Below are 20720 nucleotides of genomic sequence, written 5' to 3' on the forward strand. Positions count from 1 at the left end.
CTGGTTGTCCCACAGCAAAAAGGCCACGTCCCCTTTTGACATTTGGAGCCCAGAGACACAGGGAGAGAGACGGAGAGAGACACGGGGGGAGAGACAGGGAGAGACACAGAAAGAGACACAGGGAGAGACACAAGGAGAGAGACACAGAGGGAGACAGAGAGAGAGACAGAGAGAGACACGGGGGGGGGGGACAGAAAGAGACAGGGAGAGACACAGGATGAGACAGAGGGAGACAGAGAGAGAGACAGACATGGGGGGAGACACAGGGAGAGAGACAGAGAGACACAGGGAGAGAGACAGGGAGAGAGACAGAGAGAGACACAGGGGGAGACAGGGGAGAGACACAGAGGGAGACACGGGGAGAGAGACAGGGAGAGAGACAGGGAAAGAGACAGAGAGAGACACAGAGAGAGACACACAGGGAGAGAGACAGAGAGAGACACAGGGAGAGAGACAGGGGGAGAGACAGGGAGAAACACAGGGGGATGGACACAGGGGGATAGACACAGGGAGAGACAAAGGGGCTGAGACATGAAGAGACACAGGGAGAGAGACACAGGCGGAGAGAGACAGGGAGAGACACAGGGTGAGACTCAGGGAGAGAGACACAGGGAGAGACAGAAGGAGAGAGACACTGGGCTAGAGACAGGGAGAGACAGGAAGAGAGACACAGGAAGAGACAGGGGCAGAGAGACACAGGGAGAGAGACACTGGGCTAGAGACAGGAAGAGAGACATAGGGAGAGAAACAACTCCACAGCTCCTTGGAAACTCTCAGTGGGACAATCCCGGTTAAATGAGGGAAATAAATACAATGTTTTATGTCAAGTTTTGCATTAGCTCCACTGTCAAAAACAAGACAAAACGAGATTGGGTCCACAAGAACGAAACTTTATTCTGACATAATTCAAAACGAGTAAATCAATCTTATATTATATAATCCAGCTGCACTGGTTTGTTAAATTATTTTAACGATTAGGCCTGTTACGACAACACATTTACATCAACACCGAGATTTATAACAATAAACGAGAATTTTTAAACTATTTTTTACCACTGTCACAATAAGAATACTGCAGAATAATCCAGTAAATTATGTTTGAAATAGACAGTCTCATTAAAAGTCCTGAGCTGCAACAAGTAAGAGACAAAATGACGCAATAAAAGCCACAGAAGTTGGTTATTCAACCCTCTACATCTCAAATCTACAACTAAAATAACTCAAATCTCACTACTTTTGCAAAGAAATAGTTCACATGATAAATATTTAGCCCCAAAAAATATATTTCCAGCTTTCATACTGAACGAAATGTCGATCCTTTTTGTTCCCAGCCTTATCACAGACACAATAGAACATTTCCGGGTTAAAAATAACTTAAAAATCACTCGACTGTTGTTCACTGTTCCGACAGATCTGTAGCATCCCCTCCCTCCCTCCTCCATCGCTCCCTCCCTCTTTACTTTACACTCTTTCACATCGAGGATTGGGGACATGGATTAGAGGCTGGAGCTTCTTCCATTGGACCAGTGTCTGTGGATGTTGCGTGTTTTGTGTGCGCTGCTTGTGACTTCGTGATGACACTGAAATATTCAAGATGGCGCCGTGTCCCGATTTTGTCATCCCAAATGCTCACTCTGCTCCGGCGCTTCCTCGACCTAACCCCGGGCGTGTCACTGTGGAAACGAGAATATTTGTCCAGAGGAAATATAAAGAGTTTATCTGAGGATCTGCGCCAAAAATACTCCAATTGTGTCTTTAAATTAATCGTGTTTAATATGTTTTTTTAAAAGGTTAATGTAGCTGAGTAAATATAACTGAGTACGACCCACCTCTGCAGATTTTTATGTGTAAAATGTCTATGTAAACTCATTTTCACCGAGGGCCACATCAGCAAAATGGGCCAGATGCAGTGTAAATGTCACTAAATGTAACCGAATGTCATGTAAAATAAATGTAATTCCTTTTTAACTTGTTAAATCACGGTTTCTGTGATAAACTGACATTTGTAAAGTGTGTATCTGGTCGGGACACACCTCCTCACAGACCTTCAGCTCTGCTTCAGATTCATCCTTTTACAGCCTTTTAATTATTGGACAATTTGTTGTTTTTCTTGCAGACTAACTTTTTCATACTTAGCTCCGTGTTTGGTGTCAAAATGTCGACGTAGATTGTACCGACCCCGCCTCAAAACACAAAAAACACACAGGTTTTTCTCCTCAAAGCACAAACTTATATTCACTTTCACCTTTATTCCTCCCAACTTCCTTCCACGCCAACAATTTTCCTCTTCATGAACATTTTGTGATGATCATTTGCAAATATTTCTCATTTCCACTTACTGGGAAAATCTCATTAGTTTATTGTCAGTGCACACATTAAAGCAGCACAGACTTCTTTTAAAATGACAGTCAAGCCTTTTAATTTATCTTCTCGCGGGCCACATAAAATGACGTGGCGGGCCGCATTTGGCCCCCAGGCCTTGAGTTTGACACATGTGATGTAATGTTAGGATTAAACGTGTATATCTTGCTTTTATTTATTGCACCAAGTACCAGCCACTGTTGTTGTATCGTTGGGCACGACACTTCACCCACTTAGACATTTAAAGACAGTGTACACTGTTGTATAAATGTGCGTGTGAAAATTGCTATTTGAACTCTCACAGTTAGGAAAAAATACATTTCATAAACTAAATATCAGATAAATTAATGTATATTTGAAGTGTTACGGTCTCAATTTATGTGTAGTGTTTTTGTTTTTTTGTTTTTTGTTTTTTTATTGTAGTAAAACATTTGAAAACTTTACTAAACAAAGCGTAAACTACAAACCTCCAATCACGTTTTAAAATGGCACTTTTATGTTTTCTGCCTTGTCTTAAAACGTATAAAACCTCCTACGTCTATTGTTTCCACCTCTGCAAACATGTCCTGAAACACATGAGACTTTTGCATGAGTTTAACACATTGATATTTCGGTTTTCGCTCTAATATTGACGCTGCAAGTCGTGTTTGAACTGAATCTTAATTTAAAAACAAGGTGCAAAACGAGTCAAACTAATTTATTTGTGTAGCACCTGTAAGTTTGAAGGAAGAGATAGCAGAGCAGGTAGAGAGTGGAAAGAAGTTTATCAAATTAGATGAATGAAGTTACATTTCAAGGGAGTTTTTCCAGTACTTATACTCCGAGAAAGGTACTATCTATAGAAGACTGGTCCTATTTACATACTGTCTGTACAAGGTCATAAATGGATATAGTGTTAGATGTTTACAGGAAGGTAGAAAACGTCACTAAAAGATGTTTGCAGTCACTCAAAAGATGTATTACAAGAACACTTTTCAACGTAAAGATGAAGAGCTGTGTCCTGTAAGTAACCGGTTCCAGTGTAGACGTCTTAAAATACGTCTGTGTCGCATCTTAGAAACAAGTTTACCTCAATATTTGTAACGCACAGTACTCAACACAAGGTTTAAGAGTAAAAGAAATAAAATAAAAGTCATACTTTCAGCAACGGAGTTATACCAACGTGCTTCACAAACAGAAAAACAAAACCTAAAACAGTGCAAACATATAAAAACAACAACAAGACAACAGTAAAACAGTCGCACTCATTAAAATCCAGATCATAGACGTGGATGTTTTCGTAGCGTTTTAAAACGATCTGTAGATGTGGCTTTCGTTACAGCTCATTCCGAAGATTCAGGGCAATAACGGAGAAGGTCCTTTCGTCTTTAGTTCGGACACGGGATGGAGAAACACTTAGTAAGTTCTGTGAGGTTGCGTTGACGACCTGAGAGACCGAGTAAGGAGCCAAGAGATCAGAAACGTAACCTGAGGCAGCGTCGTTAACAACTTTACAAACAAAAAGCACAGTTTTAACTTTTAACCAATGGAGTAGACCAATTCCAATTGAAACCTTACGAATTTTCCAGAATCGTTGCGGTCTATCGATGTCATTTTTCCCCGTTAGTACACACGTTTCTCATCGATGTGAGCCCTAATGATGGAGGTTAGCGGTCGATGGGATCATGCTCTGAGCGACTCTCTCACTCACATCGATAGGGGACAGTATTGGCTCGTGTCAGACTCTGTGATAATGAACTCGTTGACACCGATGGCACCAGCGGTTATCGACCCTCGCCGGACCGAATGCAAGACAACATCTCACTGTGTACTCCAAAGGCTGCACGCTATCAGGAAAACACGCGCAAACAGATCTATACTCATTAATTAAACTAAAATTTGAGATAACAACACGACGGGAATGTAGGACTGACGTTTGCGATAACAATTTGAAGTGAATGTGAATGTAGGGCTGCAGCAGATTATTTTAGTAGACATCTCTCAGCCGGTTTGGGAGCGCCTTGGGGTCCCATCGGAGGAGCTGGAGGAAGCGTCTGGGGTGAGAGAAGTCTAGTAACCTCTGTTTAGACTGCTGCCCCCACCCCGGATAAGCAAAAGAAAATGGTTGGATTTAGTTAGCGGTTCATTTTTCGGTAGGTCAGCTAGTCAAACTGGTATTTTTATTGTGCTTTGAGTTTTTGGAGGAAGCGTCTGGGATGAGGGAAGTGTGCATAGACTGCTGCCCCCGCGTCCAAGCCTCGGATAAGCGAGAGAAAATGGTTGGATCTAGTCAGTGATTCTTTTTCTGTTTAGACAACTAGCGAATTAGCAAATTTCTATTGTACATTGAGACTTTAAATACAGTAAATAAAGTTGAAATATGGCGACTGAAGACGTCAAAACACAGAATATTTATGAACAAAGTGTATTAATATTGTTCTTTTTGTCATTTTGATTTAATAAAGCCCCTGTTTTGGTTATAAAAACAGTCTTTTGGCAGGTGATTTAGAGTTGAGTAGATACGATTAGTTGATTAATTGCTGCAGCCGTAGTAAAACAGGTGCAGTTTGTGACTTTAAACTTCTAATACTGTTGTTAGTATGAATTATAAATTTAAAAAAATGCATTTAGGACTGAACCAAGACTTAACCAGGTCTAAACTATAACTAAACCAAGACTAAACCAGGACTAAGTACAGACAAGATCACCCGGACGTTTTGATGTTTGAATTTATACCATTTTAACTTATTTTATTTCATTTCATTATTATTACTTTTATTCAATTTTGTATATCTTAATTTCATTTAAAGTATTTTTTTCTTTAATATTATAGTTTTAAATATATTTTAAATTGTTTTTATTTGTTGTAGTTTTTTTCTTTTAAATATTTTTTTTTTCTTCTGTTATTCTTGTACTTTGTGTTGCAACATGAAAATTTCCCCATTCGAAAATAAATAAAGCTTCTCTTATCTTATATTTAAAACAACACCAAACTCAATCTGCATCACACATTTATGATTTTGGAGTTTTGAGGGAAAAGTGGGGTTGCCATGTTTTAGCCGCCCAACCTGCACAAAAGCGTCTGAAAAAAACACCCAAAACTCACAGAACGTGCAGCCAAACTCAGGACTTACAACAGGATTATTCTGAAATCAAAACATTTATGCAGAAAATACCTCGGGCCAAACCCACGGACAGTATTTTTCACCCGCAGCAGCTCTTAAAAAGACGCCCACCAACCTGGAAACACTGTGAGAGGCTCGAGTGTTAGAGCCTCATGTTACATAGTGTGGCTTTAACTGTGTCTAGTCTAATGTAAATAATCTTGTTTATGAATGTATGAATGTTAATGTGAAGGATCAGGCCCTGAGTGTGTGTGGATCTACAGGAGACACACAGAGATTATATGAACTCAGAATATGACAACAACATGAACTGAACAAACAACACAAACACAAACATATGTACACAAACAGGTACACAAACAGGTACACAAACACGTACACAAACAGGTACACAAACAGGTACACAGACACGTACACAAACAGGTACACAGACACGTACACAAACATGTACACAAACAGGTACACAAACAGGTACACAAACACGTACACAAACAGGTACACAAACACGTACACAAACAAGTACACAAACACGTACACAAACAGGTACACAAACATGTACACAAACAGGTACACAAACAGGTACACAAACACGTACACAAACAAGTACACAAACATGTACACAAACAGGTACACAAACAGGTACACAAACACGTACACAAACAGGTACACAAACATGTACACAAACACGTACACAGACAGGTACACAGACACGTACACAAACAGGTACACGAACACGTACACAAACTGGTACACAGACACATACACAAACAGGTACACAAACAGGTACACAAACAGGTACACAAACACGTACACAAACAGGTACACAAACACGTACACAGACAGGTACACAAACACGTACACAAACATGTACACAAACAGGTACACAGACACGTACAGAGACACATACACAAACATGTACACAAACACGTACACAAACAGGTACACAAACACGTACACAGACAGGTACACAAACACGTACACAAACATGTACACAAACAGGTACACAGACACGTACAGAGACACATACACAAACAGGTACACAAACAGGTACACAAACAGGTACACAAACACGTACACAAACAGGTACACAAACACGTACACAGACAGGTACACAAACACGTACACAAACATGTACACAAACAGGTACACAGACACGTACAGAGACACATACACAAACATGTACACAAACGTACACAAACGTACACAAACATGTACACAAACACGTACACAAACGTACACAAACATGTACACAAACACGTGTGCAGATTGTGTGTGTGGAGGAGGGAAAGAGAGGATGAGTGAAAGGAGGAATGGAGAGAGAGGGGGCAGAGAGAAAGAGAGGGAGAATGAGTGAGAGGAGGGATAGAGACAGAGGGGAGGCAGAGAGAGAAAGAGAGAGGGGTAGAGAGAGAGGAAGAGAGAGAGAAAAGGGGGATAGTGAGAGGGAAGGGGCAGAGAGAGAAAGAGAAGGAGGATGAGTCAGAGGAGGGATAGTCAGAGGGAGGGGGGCAGAGAGAGAAAGAGAGAGAGGATTAGTGAAAGGAGGGAGAAAAGATGAGTGAGAGAAAAGAGGGAGAGAGGATGAGAGCGAGGATGGATAGTGAGGGAAAGAGGATAGTGGAGAGAGAAGGATGAGAGAGAGAGGGGTAGAAAGGCATTGACTGGGAGAGGAGGGATAGACCAGAAAGAGAGGGATGGATGCAGGGAGGATGAGTGAGAGGAGGGATAGCTAGAAAGAGAGGGGAAGAGGATAGGGGAGAGAGAAGGATGAGAGCAAGAGAGAAGGATGAGAGCAAGAGAGAGAGGGACACAGAGGAAGACGGAAGAGAACGGAGGAGGACGGAGGGGAGAGAAAGAGAGGAATGCAGGAGAGGGAGAGGAAAGAAAGGACAAAAGAGAGGGAGGAGGGGGGGAGAAGATGGGGGACAAAAGAACAGAGAAAGGAAGGCAGAGAAAGGAAAGGAGGGAGAAAAAAAGAAGGAGGAGAGAATTGGGAAGAGAAAGCGAGAGAAGGGCAAGAAATAGGAAAAAACAAGGATAAGAGGATGGAGGGCAAAAGAGAGGGAGAAAGAAAGAAGGGAGACAGGAAGGGGAAGATAGAGGCAGAAGAGAGAGACGTGGAGGAAAACCAGGAACGGAGGGAGAAGAGGAGGACCGGATCAGGACTGGGATACAGAGAGAGCATAAGAGCGGAGGGGGCAGAGAGAGAGAGAGAGATGGAGAGATTACGCTGGGAGCCACAAGAGGGAATGAGTGCATGAACGAGGGAACGCCATAGAAAAAAGAAATTGGGTCAGTGATCCACATTCCCGAGTATTATGTTCACGTCACATTACTCAGAGCTTCATGTTTATTTGACCCTCACGTCCCATAAAAAAACACAAAACACCAGGAAATATATTTAACTTTATTTAACGTTAAACAAAAATCACATTTACAGACGATTCTCGAGAGATTTTCTAGGTAATTATTGCAAAAGATTGAATTTCGTGTTTTTTTTAATTATCAGACAGTTGAAAAAAAAAAATTTATCCAGCAATTTAAAAAAAATGACACTTGATGATGTTTAAAAATGTGTGTGTGTTTAATTATAAATGAAAACGAAGCATCTATTTAGCCCGGAGGAAGCGAGGGAGGAGCGGAGGAGGAGGAGAAGGAGAAGGAGAAGGGTGGGGGTGAAATGTAAGGGCAAAGGTCGTGCGCTCTGATTGGTCGGTTTAACCAGCCGGACACAGACAAAAGGGGGAGGTCGTCGACGGCGGAGGCTCCACAAATGTCATATTTATTCTGCGAAAAGACCTTGTGTATTTGTGTTAAAATGACCTGAGTTCTGATGTAGATGTTACATGTTGGGGCTTTTTTTAGTCTTTTTAAAATGTTCTGGTTTGAAATAAGAAGTGAAAAATCTGGCAGTGTGATTAAAACAGTTTATATGTTTGAAGTGCACTTTTTGTCCCTCATTGATAATTTAATATTAATGTGAAAAACAGAAAGTTTTTATAAAATCATAACATGAACTGAACCTGATACAAGGACTAAACAAGGACTAGACTGGGACTAAACCAGGACTAAACCAGGACTAAACCAGGACTAAACCAGGACTAAACCAGGACTAAACAAGGACTAAACAAGGACTAAACAGGGACTAGACTGGGACTAGACTGGGACTAGACTGGGACTAAACCAGGACTAAACAAGGACTAAACAAGGACTAGACTGGGACTAGACTGGGACTAAACCAGGACTAAACCAGGACTAAACAAGGACTGAACAAGGAGTAGACTGGGACTAAACCAGGATTAAACTAGGACTAAACCAGGACTAAACCAGGACTAAACACGGACTAGACTGGGACTAAACCAGGACTAAACAAGGACTAGACTGGGACTAAACCAGGACTAAACCAGGACTAAACCAGGACTAAACAAGGACTGAACAAGGACTAGACTGGGACTAAACCAGGACTAAACCAGGACTAAACCAGGACTAAACAAGGACTAGACTGGGACTAAACCAGGATTAAACTAGGACTAAACCAGGACTAAACCAGGACTAAACACGGACTAGACTGGGACTAAACCAGGACTAAACAAGGACTAGACTGGGACTAAACCAGGACTAAAACAAGACTAAACCAGGACTAAAACAAGACTAAACCAGGACTAAAACAAGACTAAAACAAGACTAAACCAGGAATGAACCAGGACTAAATCAGGACTAAACTGGGACTAAACCAGGACTAGACCGGGACTAAACCAGGACTAGACCGGGGCTAAATCAGGATTAAACCAGGAATAAACCGGGATTAAACCGGGACTAAACCAGGGCTAAACTAGGACAAAACCAGGACTAAATCAGGACTGAACCAAGACTAGACCAGGATTAAACCAGGACTAAACCAAGACTAAACCAGGACTAAACCCGGATTAAACCAGGATTAAACCAGGACTAAACCGGGACTAAACTAGGATTTAACCAGGATTTATCCAGGATTAGACCAAGACTAGAAGAGGAAAAAACAGGTCTACATCAGGACCAACGAAGCACAAACAAAGCCTTTGTTTAATGGACTTTTCAGATGCTCAGAGTGACTTTAATCTGCTCCATCTGCCTCTTCCTCCACCAGCTGCTCACACATTCACTCATAGAGGAGGGTGAAGTGTCTTGCCCAAGGACACAACAACAACAGCATCATGCACTCACTTAGATTAAATGTATTAACTGGAATTGACACCCCCACCCCAAACAAGTCAAGTAACGTCCAATAAGTAAATCTAACCCAGACCTAAATGTTAAATTCAAATAATTTTCCAGACATGAATATTTTGAGTGCAGCGTCACATGTAACTGAACACGTCTGATAATGGCGTGTTCATTCATTCATGCGTCTCACAGCGTTTTTAGTCTCACGTCTCTGCTCAGACTCCGTCCTTTTCCGACAGGTGTGAACACAGAAACCCTTTTACCTGTTTATTTTTTCCCTTTTCCGCGCAGCTCCTTGTGTTTTTCCTCGTCTCTCCCGGAGCGTCCGGCCTCGCGCACGTCGTCAGATTTAAACCTGATCTTGACAAGTTTTCATAAATATCTCAACTTTGACTCACCTCTGTGACTGAAGTCTTGCCACAATCGTACACAACATAGTCTAGATTACTTAAAGCTGCACTCTGGAACTTTTTTCTTTGGCGCAGGGAACGCCACGCCGCCTGTGAGACATTATTGCTTTGCCGGAAAGTTCCACAGAACGACATTAACTGTATCTGTTTCCATGTACACGGGGGGAAAAAAGAAATCCTTAAGCATATAATATTTACTTTGAAATTGGTAGTCGCTATGGCAACCGTCCTGATTGTTCATTATTCTGGAGCCAATGGAAATATTTTACAGGGAAGCGAGTTTAACGGATGCAATGATGAGCTTTTGAAGAGGAAAAAGTCTCCAAATGTGTAAAGCAGGAAGTTAAAACCCAATAACACGTGAAAGTAATGAAGTACACGTAGTAAAGTACTGTACTTAAGTAAAGTATATATACCTAAAATCTCTACTTAAGTGCATTTAGCAGTGGATATTTTTTACTTTTCCTTCACTACATTTGAGAGCAGTATCTGTACTTTCTACTGCACTACATTTTTGAACAGGACTGAAAAGTAAAAAGTACTTTTCATGTGATCTGAGGGGTTATTTTTACCATGTTCGTAGAAACATCCTGACTAAAGTTTTCGAGTTCAAGCTTCGACTTTGAGCAAAACAAAAATAAATACACAAAATTCATAAGAAAAATTAAGAAATATGCCTCATTTTTTATCAATATCACCACATTTACTCTTAAACAAATGAACAATACTTGTGTGAAATACTTTTAAGTTTTGCTGTTAAAGTACATTTTTTAAACAGGGACTTAAATACTTTTACTTAAGTCGATTTTTTTCATGTGATACTTTTACTTTTTGGCTCTGTATCTGTACTTTTACTTAAGTAACACAGTTGAGTACTTCATCCAAAGCTACAATTAATACACTGCATATGTGAAGGGTGATATTGAATGTGTAAATGATTGGTTCAGGTTCAAGTCTGACACAAAACGAACCATAGTATGAACAAAAAATAAAATACTAGAATAGAAATACTTTATACTTCTGTTTAAAACGCCCATGTTACACTTTCTATGATGTTCTAATGTTGTTTACTCGTCACAAACAGACCTGGAGTTGTGTTTTTTTGTTCCATTCACACATATTTAACACACAAACACTGCAGATTTACGCTTTTCTCTTCTCTCAAACTGAAAACACCTTGTGATGTCATCATGTGGTGATACAGGAAGTGCTCCGCTGTGTTTTTAAACTCCACACACCTCCATTTCTAGAATAATCTGGATATAATTTCAGCTCTGGAATAACTGCCAATCTACAACTGAACTAAAGGTAAAACGTAGCTGTTAACTTGAAAACTACCACTTGATGACATCACAAAGTGGAACGGAGCATTTTGAGCATGAATGAAACAAAACACAACTCCAGGTCTGTTTTTGAGGAGGTAAAAGCTTTAAAACACAACTTAAAGCTCACATTTTCAATAATATAGAACATTTAATAGATTCCACTGTACGTTTTTGTTTGTTTTGATCTTATTTTTATACTTTTAATCTTCAAATTTTACATTTTGTCCAACAAAACCATTTCTATATCATCCATTTTTACACAAGCTCCGCCTTCTCTCCTCATGACCCTCCGTCCCCTCCGTTAAAGGACGTCAGGGTAAAAAAAAAAAAGTCCCTGGACCCGGAGGCGGCGGCGCGTACGGGACGTCCTGCGTGCGACGCTACCTTGACCTTCGACCCCTGAGCGTAGCGGTCCCAACAGTCACATTAACAGTTGGCACGGTGCGCGGTTTCCACAGTAAAAGCGGCGCAGCTCTAATGTGTTTGTCAGGTGTGAGGACACGTGTGCAGTTTACATTATTTCAGATTATAAAGGACTTTTTCTGTTAAAAATCACATGAAGGTTTTTCCAGGAGAAGCGTCGAGGTTTTCGGGACATTATATTTTACCTCTGTCCTTGGGTTTCAAAGTGACGAGTGATTTCAGATGTTTGAAAAGCTTAAAACATACTCTTTCACTCAGCTCTTCGTTTCATAACAGGTGACGACTTTAAAACCGTCGCTTTATGAAAAAGTAGGTCGACCGTCGCATTTGTCAGAAGAACAACGATGAATAAATGTGTTTATGAAATGTGTTTTACGGCGATGGACTGACTCAACTCTGATACAGGAACTTTGAATATAAGATCGCATGATGGTCTATGGATAAAAACTGAGCGATGGAGAAGATGAGGAGAGAGGGAGGGAGAAAGAGGAGAGGAGGAGGGAGTAAGAGGAGAGGATCAGAGAGGAGGACAGAGAGAGAGAAAGAGGAGAGAGGGAGTAGAGGAGGAGAGGATAAAAAGGAGGACAGAGAAAGAGGAGGAGGGAGTAAGAGGAGAGGATCAGAGAGGAGGAGAGATGGAGAGAGAGGAGGGGGAGAGAGAGAGAAAGAGGAGGAGAGAGGGAGTGGAGGAGGAGAGAGGAAGAGGGAGTAAGAGGAGAGGATCAGAGAGGAGGAGAGATGGAGAGAGAGGAGGGGGAGAGAGAGAGAAAGAGGAGGAGAGAGGGAGTGGAGGAGGAGAGAGGAAGAGGGAGTAAGAGGAGAGGATCAGAGAGGAGGAGAGATGGAGAGAGAAGAAGGGGAGAGAGAGAGAGAGAGAGAGAGAGAGAGAGAGAGGAGGAGGAGAGAGAGAGAGGAAATTGAAGAATAGAGACAAGGAGAGAGGGAGGGAGAAGGAGGAGAGAGAAAAAGGAGAGGAGGAGGGAGGGAGGAGAGGAGAGAGAAAGAGGGAGGAAGAGGAGAGGACAAGAAAGGAGGAAAGAGGAGGGAAAAACTGGAGAAGAACTTTGAATATAAGACCTCATGATGGTCTATGGATAAAAACTGAAGAATAGACAAGGAGAGAGGGAGGGAGAAGGAGGAGAGAAAAAAAGGAGAGGAGGAGATAGGGAGGGGGAGATAGGGAGTGAGAGTAGGAGGAAAGAAAGGAGAGCTGGAGAGAGAAAAAAGAGAGGATAAGAGGAGAGAGGGAGGGAGAGAGAAAAAGGAGAGGAGGAGAGGCAGGGGGAGAGAGAGGGAGTGGGAGGAGGAGAGAAAGGAGAGGATGAGGGAGTAAGAGGAGAGGATAAGAGAAGGAGAGAGAAAGGAGAGGAGGAAAGAGGGAGGGGGAGAGAGGAAGAGAGAGGAGGAGGAGAGTATGAAAGAGAAAAATCGAGAATGAGAGAGGAAGAACGAGGGAGATGGAGAGAGAGAGTGAGAGGAGGAGAGACAGGGAGAGAGAGAAAGAGGAGAGGAGGAGGGAGTAAGAGTAGGGGATAAGAGAGGAGGGACAAATCGGAAAAGAACCTTTAATCCAAGATCTCATGATGGTCTCTGTCTAAAAACTGTCCACACTAGACCTGAAATGGGAAAAAAAAGCTTTTGTTTGGATTTTTTCTTCCCAAAAATGGAGCATATTTCAAAAACGTGTAAAACTGGACAGACTGGAGCCACTAATGCACTTTAATAATCTGCAGATAAACATTTACACTCACATCTGCTCCTGTTTTTAATGTTTTTTCAGAAGTTTTTTGTTTGTATTTTTCCGTATTTGAACAGGACGCTCATGAAAAACACTGATTCTGTCCTTGTGTAAATAACAATAAATGAAATGAAAAATAATTAAAATGAAAAAAATGAGGACTGTTTACATCAAATAACAGCTCAAAGTAAATATTCAGTCTTGGAGAATAGTAAAAAGTCCTCAAAATGGCGACTATGAACAGGAAAGCATAATGCGACTGAAAGCTTTGCATAAAGGGAATGAGTCGCCTGTTTGTCCCGTGTTTAAATGTCGTTTGGGGCGACTTGGCAGCAGCAGTGGACAGGTGCAGTCCTGTGCCCGTCTGCAGACCATAAACCCCACGTGACCAGCTTTATACAATCAAACGGAAAAATAAAGTGAATCATGACATAAACTCCAACAAGGTAAAAAGCTCCTCTTTTTAAAATGAGCTTTTTCAGTGTAGGTTCAATAGAAATAAAATCTAAAATGTTCACGATTCTATTTTTTATTAAATATAAACTTTTTTGAGTATTTACCTTTTTTTCTTTGCTACATAATTTCATATATCTTACTTCATATATTTGATGTCTTCTGTGTGTATATAAAATGTAGAAAGTAGTAAAAATAAACCCCAAAAAAGCGTTGCATGTGAGGGTGTGTCCAAACTTTTGACTGATGTTGTGTTTGCTAATTGTAAATTTTGCACTTTTCAAGATTATTTGGTTCAAAAAAGGGAAAAATATGCCAATATGGGTAACAAGGTTTATTTTAAGTGTAATATTTGTGTTACATTACATTGTGTAAACATTAGACTGTGTTCATAAAATCATAACTGAAACTGGGACTAAACCAAGACTAAACCAGGACTAAACCAGGACTAAACCAGGACTAAACCAGGACTAAACTAGGGCTAAACCAGGACTAAACTAGGGCTAAACCAGGGCTAAACTAGGGCTAAACCAGGACTAAACCAGGACTAAACTAGGGCTAAACTAGGGCTAAACTAGGGCTAAACTAGGGCTAAACCAGGACTAAACCAGGACTAAACCAGGGCTAAACCAGGGCTAAACTAGGGCTAAACCAGGACTAAACCAGGACTAAACCAGGGCTAAACCAGGGCTAAACCAGGGCTAAACCAGGGCTAAACCAGCGTCAGTGTGAGCTGTAGCTCCTGCAGTGGCTCATGTGGAGGTGCTAATCCTCTGTGTAATAAACAGCTGCACAGTCCAACTTTCAACTCCTAATGTCACAGTCCACACTGGAAGAATGTGTCATAAATAAAACAGAGCATTCATGTGGGTCAGGTTTCACATCAGCACCCGGGACTAAGCCAGGACTAAACCAGGGCAAAACAGGACTAAAACAGGACTAAAACAGGACTAAACCAGGGCTAAACCAGGACAAAACCAGGGCTAAACCAGGACAAAACCGGGACAAAGCCAGGACTAAAACAGGACTAAAACAGGACTAAACCAGGACAAAACAGGGCTAAACCGGGACAAAACTGGGACTAAGCCAAGGCAAAACAGGACTAAAACAGGACTAAACCAGGGCAAAACGGGACTAAACCAGGACTAAAACAGGACTAAACCAGGACAAAACCAGGGCTAAACCAGGACAAAACCGGGACTAAACCAGGACTAAATCAGGACAAAACCAGGGCTAAGCCAGGACTAAACCAGGACAAAGCCAGGACTAAACCAGGACTAAACCAGGACTCCACCAGAAAAGTTACATAGTGCACCTTTAAAGCTACCATCTGTAAGTTTATTTGATGTTTTGTTACCAGTAGATGTCAGATATGAAACCTGTTCCCCCTCCTCTCACTTGGCCTTTGTTCAGACTCACCTTTGCTCTCTGGTCTTCTTCTGTCAAACCAAAGCTCTCACACTGTCAGGCTACATTAACATAGACACCATCTAGTGGTGATAAGTGAGAATACATCCAGGTACTAGCTTTACAAATAGAAGGACAAATCGGCACTTAACCATTGCTTTATACCTGGAATCACTGTAACTGTATTGTAAATAAATCCTATTCATGTGTATTATGTTTCTTCCCTGCAGCGTGTCAGAGTGGTTACTTCAAGTCCGTGTCTGGCCCCGCCCCCTGCTCGCTGTGCCCCCCCAACAGTCGGACCAGTCTGGACGGAGCCTCAGTGTGCGAGTGTCGGAGCGGCTTCTACCGAGCGGCCAGCGACGCCAACTCCTCTGCCTGCACAAGTGAGTCAACGGAAAGACTAAACGCAACTGAACGATAGAACAGTGTGAATGATCATAACGGCAAATCACAATAGTTTATGTAATATAATCTGTTCAAACGAAAGACTCATGTGACGCCATAGACTGTGAGTGTGACGTCACTTGCAGCGTTCAGCTCCAGTCAAATGAAGCTAATTGAGGCTAGAAGTTATAGCTGCAAATTTGGAGCTGAGTTGTATATTAGGAACTCAAACCCTGAGTATCATAGCAACCAAAGAGCCAATCCAGAGTGAGGCTGATGAAGGTAACGCCCCTTCCTGCTCACACCGCTGGATTAGCACAGAGCTGACGCTTAGCAACACTGTCAGTCAAACCTGTTGCTAACGTTAGCGGGAGTGACCTCAGGGAAAGAAGGCGCCTGATTTGTCTGTTATTGATGTTTATATCTTGATTTACGGACAAAATAGTGACATAAAAACACCAGGATCATGTAGAGCGGGTTAATACGAACATTTAAGACCAAAATGATGAGTGGCAGCAGCAGGTACAGAGAGAGGAGTGACAATTTTTCAATGTAAAGTGAATTGGAGCCAGAGTCGATGGAACCGGAAGCGTGCGCATGATCACTTCCTGTTTAGAACGCGGCGGCTAGCAGGTTAGCTACGTCCATTTATATAAACAGTCTATGTGTGACACTCATTCTGCAATGTTTTAGTAATTATCAATAAATCAGTATTACAATTGTTATAAGTTAAAGCTATACTTGATTTGAACAGGTTAACGTAATTTCTGAGGACACAGATAAGTCATATGTGTGATATTTGAACTAAAAATTCTATATAATCATTTAAAAATAATGTAGTCACCAAAGAGACGTGGTGAATCTAAAATAGCAGGTGCTGCAGAAGATAAACAAAGCTAAATGTGCAGGGATCTAATGAGGAAATTTGTTTTTAAATGTTGTTTTTTTGACCCCTCAGTCGTCCAGGTGTGATCCATGGTAAAAATTCTAGCAACCGGACCAAAAAAAAGTTAAGAAAGATAATACACATGCATGAATATGATTTCTTTTTAAAGTTATTGTTTAAATGCTTATATTCTCAGTCATTACAGCCACAAAACTCTTGACAAAGTTCTATGGAAAAAGTGACAAAATGTGCAGTTCAAACTGTGCAAACGCAGCCACCACTTTTGACACTTGTGGTATTACACTAAAGTACAAAACTTCACTTCCACTGAAATAAAAAAAAGTGTTTAGTGCTAAGTTTTGTTTCTGCCAGACTCTCACAAAGTTTCCTCTCTGAGTCAATTACGTTGCCAGCCCAGAGCTCAGATGTTAAACTTTTTAGCAGACGCTTCATCTAAGTGAGGTCCACATACATTATGGATGTGCAGCTCCTCATTTGATTTAGTGCAGCACCAAGGTCTCACTGCTGTTTTCTTTATTTAAGTAGGACAAAATGAGGACTAAACTGGGGCTAAATAAGGTCTTAACCAGGACTAAACAAAGGCCAAATCAGGACATGAACAAACACAAAACAAATCTTAAGACTTAACTCTGAAAATGGACTAATCCAGGTCCAAACTAGGACTAAACCAGGACTGAACCAGGTTAAACCAGGACAAGACCAGGTACAAACTAGGACTAAATCAGGACTAAACCAGGACTATACCGTAACTCAACTGAATAAACCAAATAAATGTACATCAGGACTGAGTCAGACTAAATGGACTAAACCAGGTTTAAACTAGTATTAACTAAACCAGAAACATGGATCTAAACTAATACTAACCCAGGATTTACCCACGAATAATCCAAGACTAAACCAGGACTAAACCAGGACTAAACCAGGGCTAAACCAAGGCTAAACCAAGGCTAAACCAAGGCTAAACCAGGGCTAAATACAAAGCAATTCTAAATCTGAACGGCTTGTCACCGTGGGGAGCAGGGCCTTCAGCCGCTCTGCTCCCCAGCTCTGGAACTCTCTCCCCCCTGACCTCCACAACACTGACACACTCACACTTCAAATCCAAACTCAAAACCCACTTGTTCAGACTGGCATATTCTTTATAATCCACAACTGCACTGTCCTTTTTCAATGTTTTTCATCTGAATGCTTTTAACTGTATGTTCATAAATGTTGATTTTAACTGTCTGTAAATTGTATATTATATTGTATTGTAAGGTGACCTTGAGTGCCCAGAAAGGCGCCCTATAAATAAAATGTATTATTATTATTATTATTATTATTATTATTATTATTATTATTATTATTATTATTATTATTATTATTATTATTATTATTATTATAAAAATAAACCAGATGTAAACTAATCCAAGACTAAACCAGGAATTACCCAGAACTAATCCCAGAATAAACCAGGTCTAAACTAGGATTTAACCAGGAGTAATGCAGGAATAAACTATATATGTATAAACTATATCTAAACCAGGACTAAACCAAGGTTAAACAAAGGTTAAGCCAGGTCTAAACTAGGTCTAAAAATTAGGTGTAAACAAGGTCTAAACCGGGCCTAAACCAGGCCTATACCAGGTCTAAACTCAGTCTTAACTAGGTCTAAACCAGGTCTAAACCAAGTCTAAACTAGGTCTAAAAATTTGGTCTGAACCAGGTCTAAACCAGAGCTAAAATATATTTTTCAAACCCTCTGTCTGCAGCTCCTCCTTCTGCCCCTGTGGCCCTGACCTGGGAGTACGAGAGCGGAGACGGAGGCGTGTCTCTGAGATGGCGCCCTCCGACGGACATGGGAGGTCGTAGCGAGGTGTGGTACGGCGTGGTGTGTCGGATCTGCCCCTCCCCCACGATCTCTAACCCCACCCTGTGCTCCTGGTGCGGGGAGGGCGTCACTTTCAGCCCGTCTCAGACCAACCTGAAGCAGACCAAAGTCACTCTGAACAACCTGCTGACCCGAGTCACGTATCTCATACAGGTAAAACACGCCACACTGTGAGCACTGTGCGTTATGTTTACATTAATAAATAAAAAATACAGATATATGAGCTGAAAAAACAGAGGTAAAACATTTTGCAAGAGCGGCACAAGACGTCATTGCTACAAGATGAAACGGGCACAAGATTCAGACAGTGAAAACGAGACAAAACGTGATTTTTTTGTTTTGTTTTTAGAGCAGTTTAGTTCAGAATTTTGTCTCTCAATTTTTTTATATATATATAATTTTTTTAATACATATTTTTGCTTTTTTATATATATATATTGGCTTTTTATATATATCTTTGCTTTTTTTATAAATACATTTTTGCTTTTTATATATATATGTTTTTGCTTTTTTATACATATCTTTGCTTTTTTATAAATATATTTTAGCTTTTTATATATCTATTTTTGCTTTTTTTATATATAGTTTTGCTTTTTTTATACATATCTTTGCTTTTTTATATATATTTTTACAGATTTTTTATGGGTCAAAAACACCTGGAAAAACGCCTCTCCACAAATCCTACCTGTAACTTACCTTTGTGACGTCACACTGTCGTCTTCATGGAGAAAGATACGTTTAATGCCATATAGTGCAACATTTTAGGCGAAGAAATGGCTTCTACATGAGACCAACAGGTGGCAGAGTTTCCACTACAGCGTTTACATAGTGCATTTTTAAATAACGAGATACTTTTTCCCCTCAGGTTTGTCTGTCCAGTTGTTCCACACTGTGTAAACCAGTTTTTTAGATATTTACAGGAAAAGTTGGAAGAGAGGAACCTGTTTTAATCCAGAAGCTTCACATAACTCTACATTATTGTTTAAATGTCCATGTAGCTGACGGTAATATGTCACTGTATTTGTTTTCACGTAACAGAAGTCAGTTTAAAAATGATTGATCTATAGTTGCTCAAATTATCAACATTGCTGTCTTTGTTTTGTTAATTTTGTATCTTTTATTTGTGAAAAGAGTTTATGTTTTGTGAGTCATGTGAGCTGGAAGTTAAATAGAGAAAGAGAAAATATCAGCCACGAAAAGAAACGATCGAGGGAAATGCAGAAAAGTGCAAAGAAAAGACGCCAGAGTTAAAAAAATATGCTGCTTAACTAGCGCTGGAGATAACGTCGAACACGGTGAACATTATTTTGTTCTGTATATATTTTATAGATCAGAGCTGAGCAAATTTTCCTCTGTCTTTTAGTTTTCACGGTGTTGAAGGTGTGAAAGAGAATAAATATTGACACACATGAACATCAGTATGGAGCGTGAAGTCTTTTTTTATGAAGAAAAAAAGGAAAACTACAGGCCGAACTGTCAAAAATATATTTATCAGCTTTTTTATTCTTTCATGTATAACCGGAGTACGTTGAAAATAATTATCTGATCTGGTTTGTTTTGTATATTTCTTATCCGCTGGTTTAAATTCGGACATAACCACGAGCCTTTTCATTTTGCCCCCGCATTATAACATACGTGTAATATTTTATTCATAAAGGACAGATATTTTTTCATTCAGTGGTGTTTTCTGAACAGCTGACAGAGCAGAGGTCGCCCGTGTGTGCGTCTGCTTCTTCAAACACTGCGGCGCATTAAAGTAAATAAAAAGCCTTGTATTTCATGTGCGTGTTTTGTGTGTGTCGTGTGTTTTGTGACAGGTGCAGGCCATGAACGAGGTGTCAGCGCTCAGTCCTTTTCCTGCTCGCTACACAAGCATCAATTTCACCACCAGTCAGTCAGGTGGGTACACTGGGAAAACACAACAAAACAACACAGGGACGGAGAGATGAAAGGTAAAAGTATGTACACTGTGGAATGTAGAAAGAAATGTGTCAGGTGGAAAAAAACGAAATATAACACAGGGACGTAGAGATTAGTTTTAGTTACCGTAAATTTCGGACTATAAGCTGCTACTCTTTTCCCCACGCTTTGAATCCTGCGGCTTATACAACAGTGCGGCTGATTTATAGATT

At 40.7% G+C, this 20720-nt stretch overlaps 1 protein-coding gene across 1 annotated transcript in view; it reads left to right on the forward strand.

Moving 5' to 3' along the window:
* The window catches only part of ephb6 (eph receptor B6), a 133305-nt gene that overhangs the window by 91156 nt on the left and 21429 nt on the right, over positions 1-20720 (forward strand). The window contains exons 7-9 of the mRNA XM_033981041.2: positions 15655-15810; positions 18470-18741; positions 20406-20487. Coding sequence (XP_033836932.2) covers positions 15655-15810; positions 18470-18741; positions 20406-20487 — 510 coding nt within the window. The remainder of the gene's footprint in view (positions 1-15654; positions 15811-18469; positions 18742-20405; positions 20488-20720) is intronic.

Source organism: Periophthalmus magnuspinnatus, chromosome 16, assembly GCF_009829125.3.
Source record: "Periophthalmus magnuspinnatus isolate fPerMag1 chromosome 16, fPerMag1.2.pri, whole genome shotgun sequence".
NCBI classification, from domain to species: Eukaryota; Metazoa; Chordata; class Actinopteri; order Gobiiformes; family Gobiidae; genus Periophthalmus; species Periophthalmus magnuspinnatus.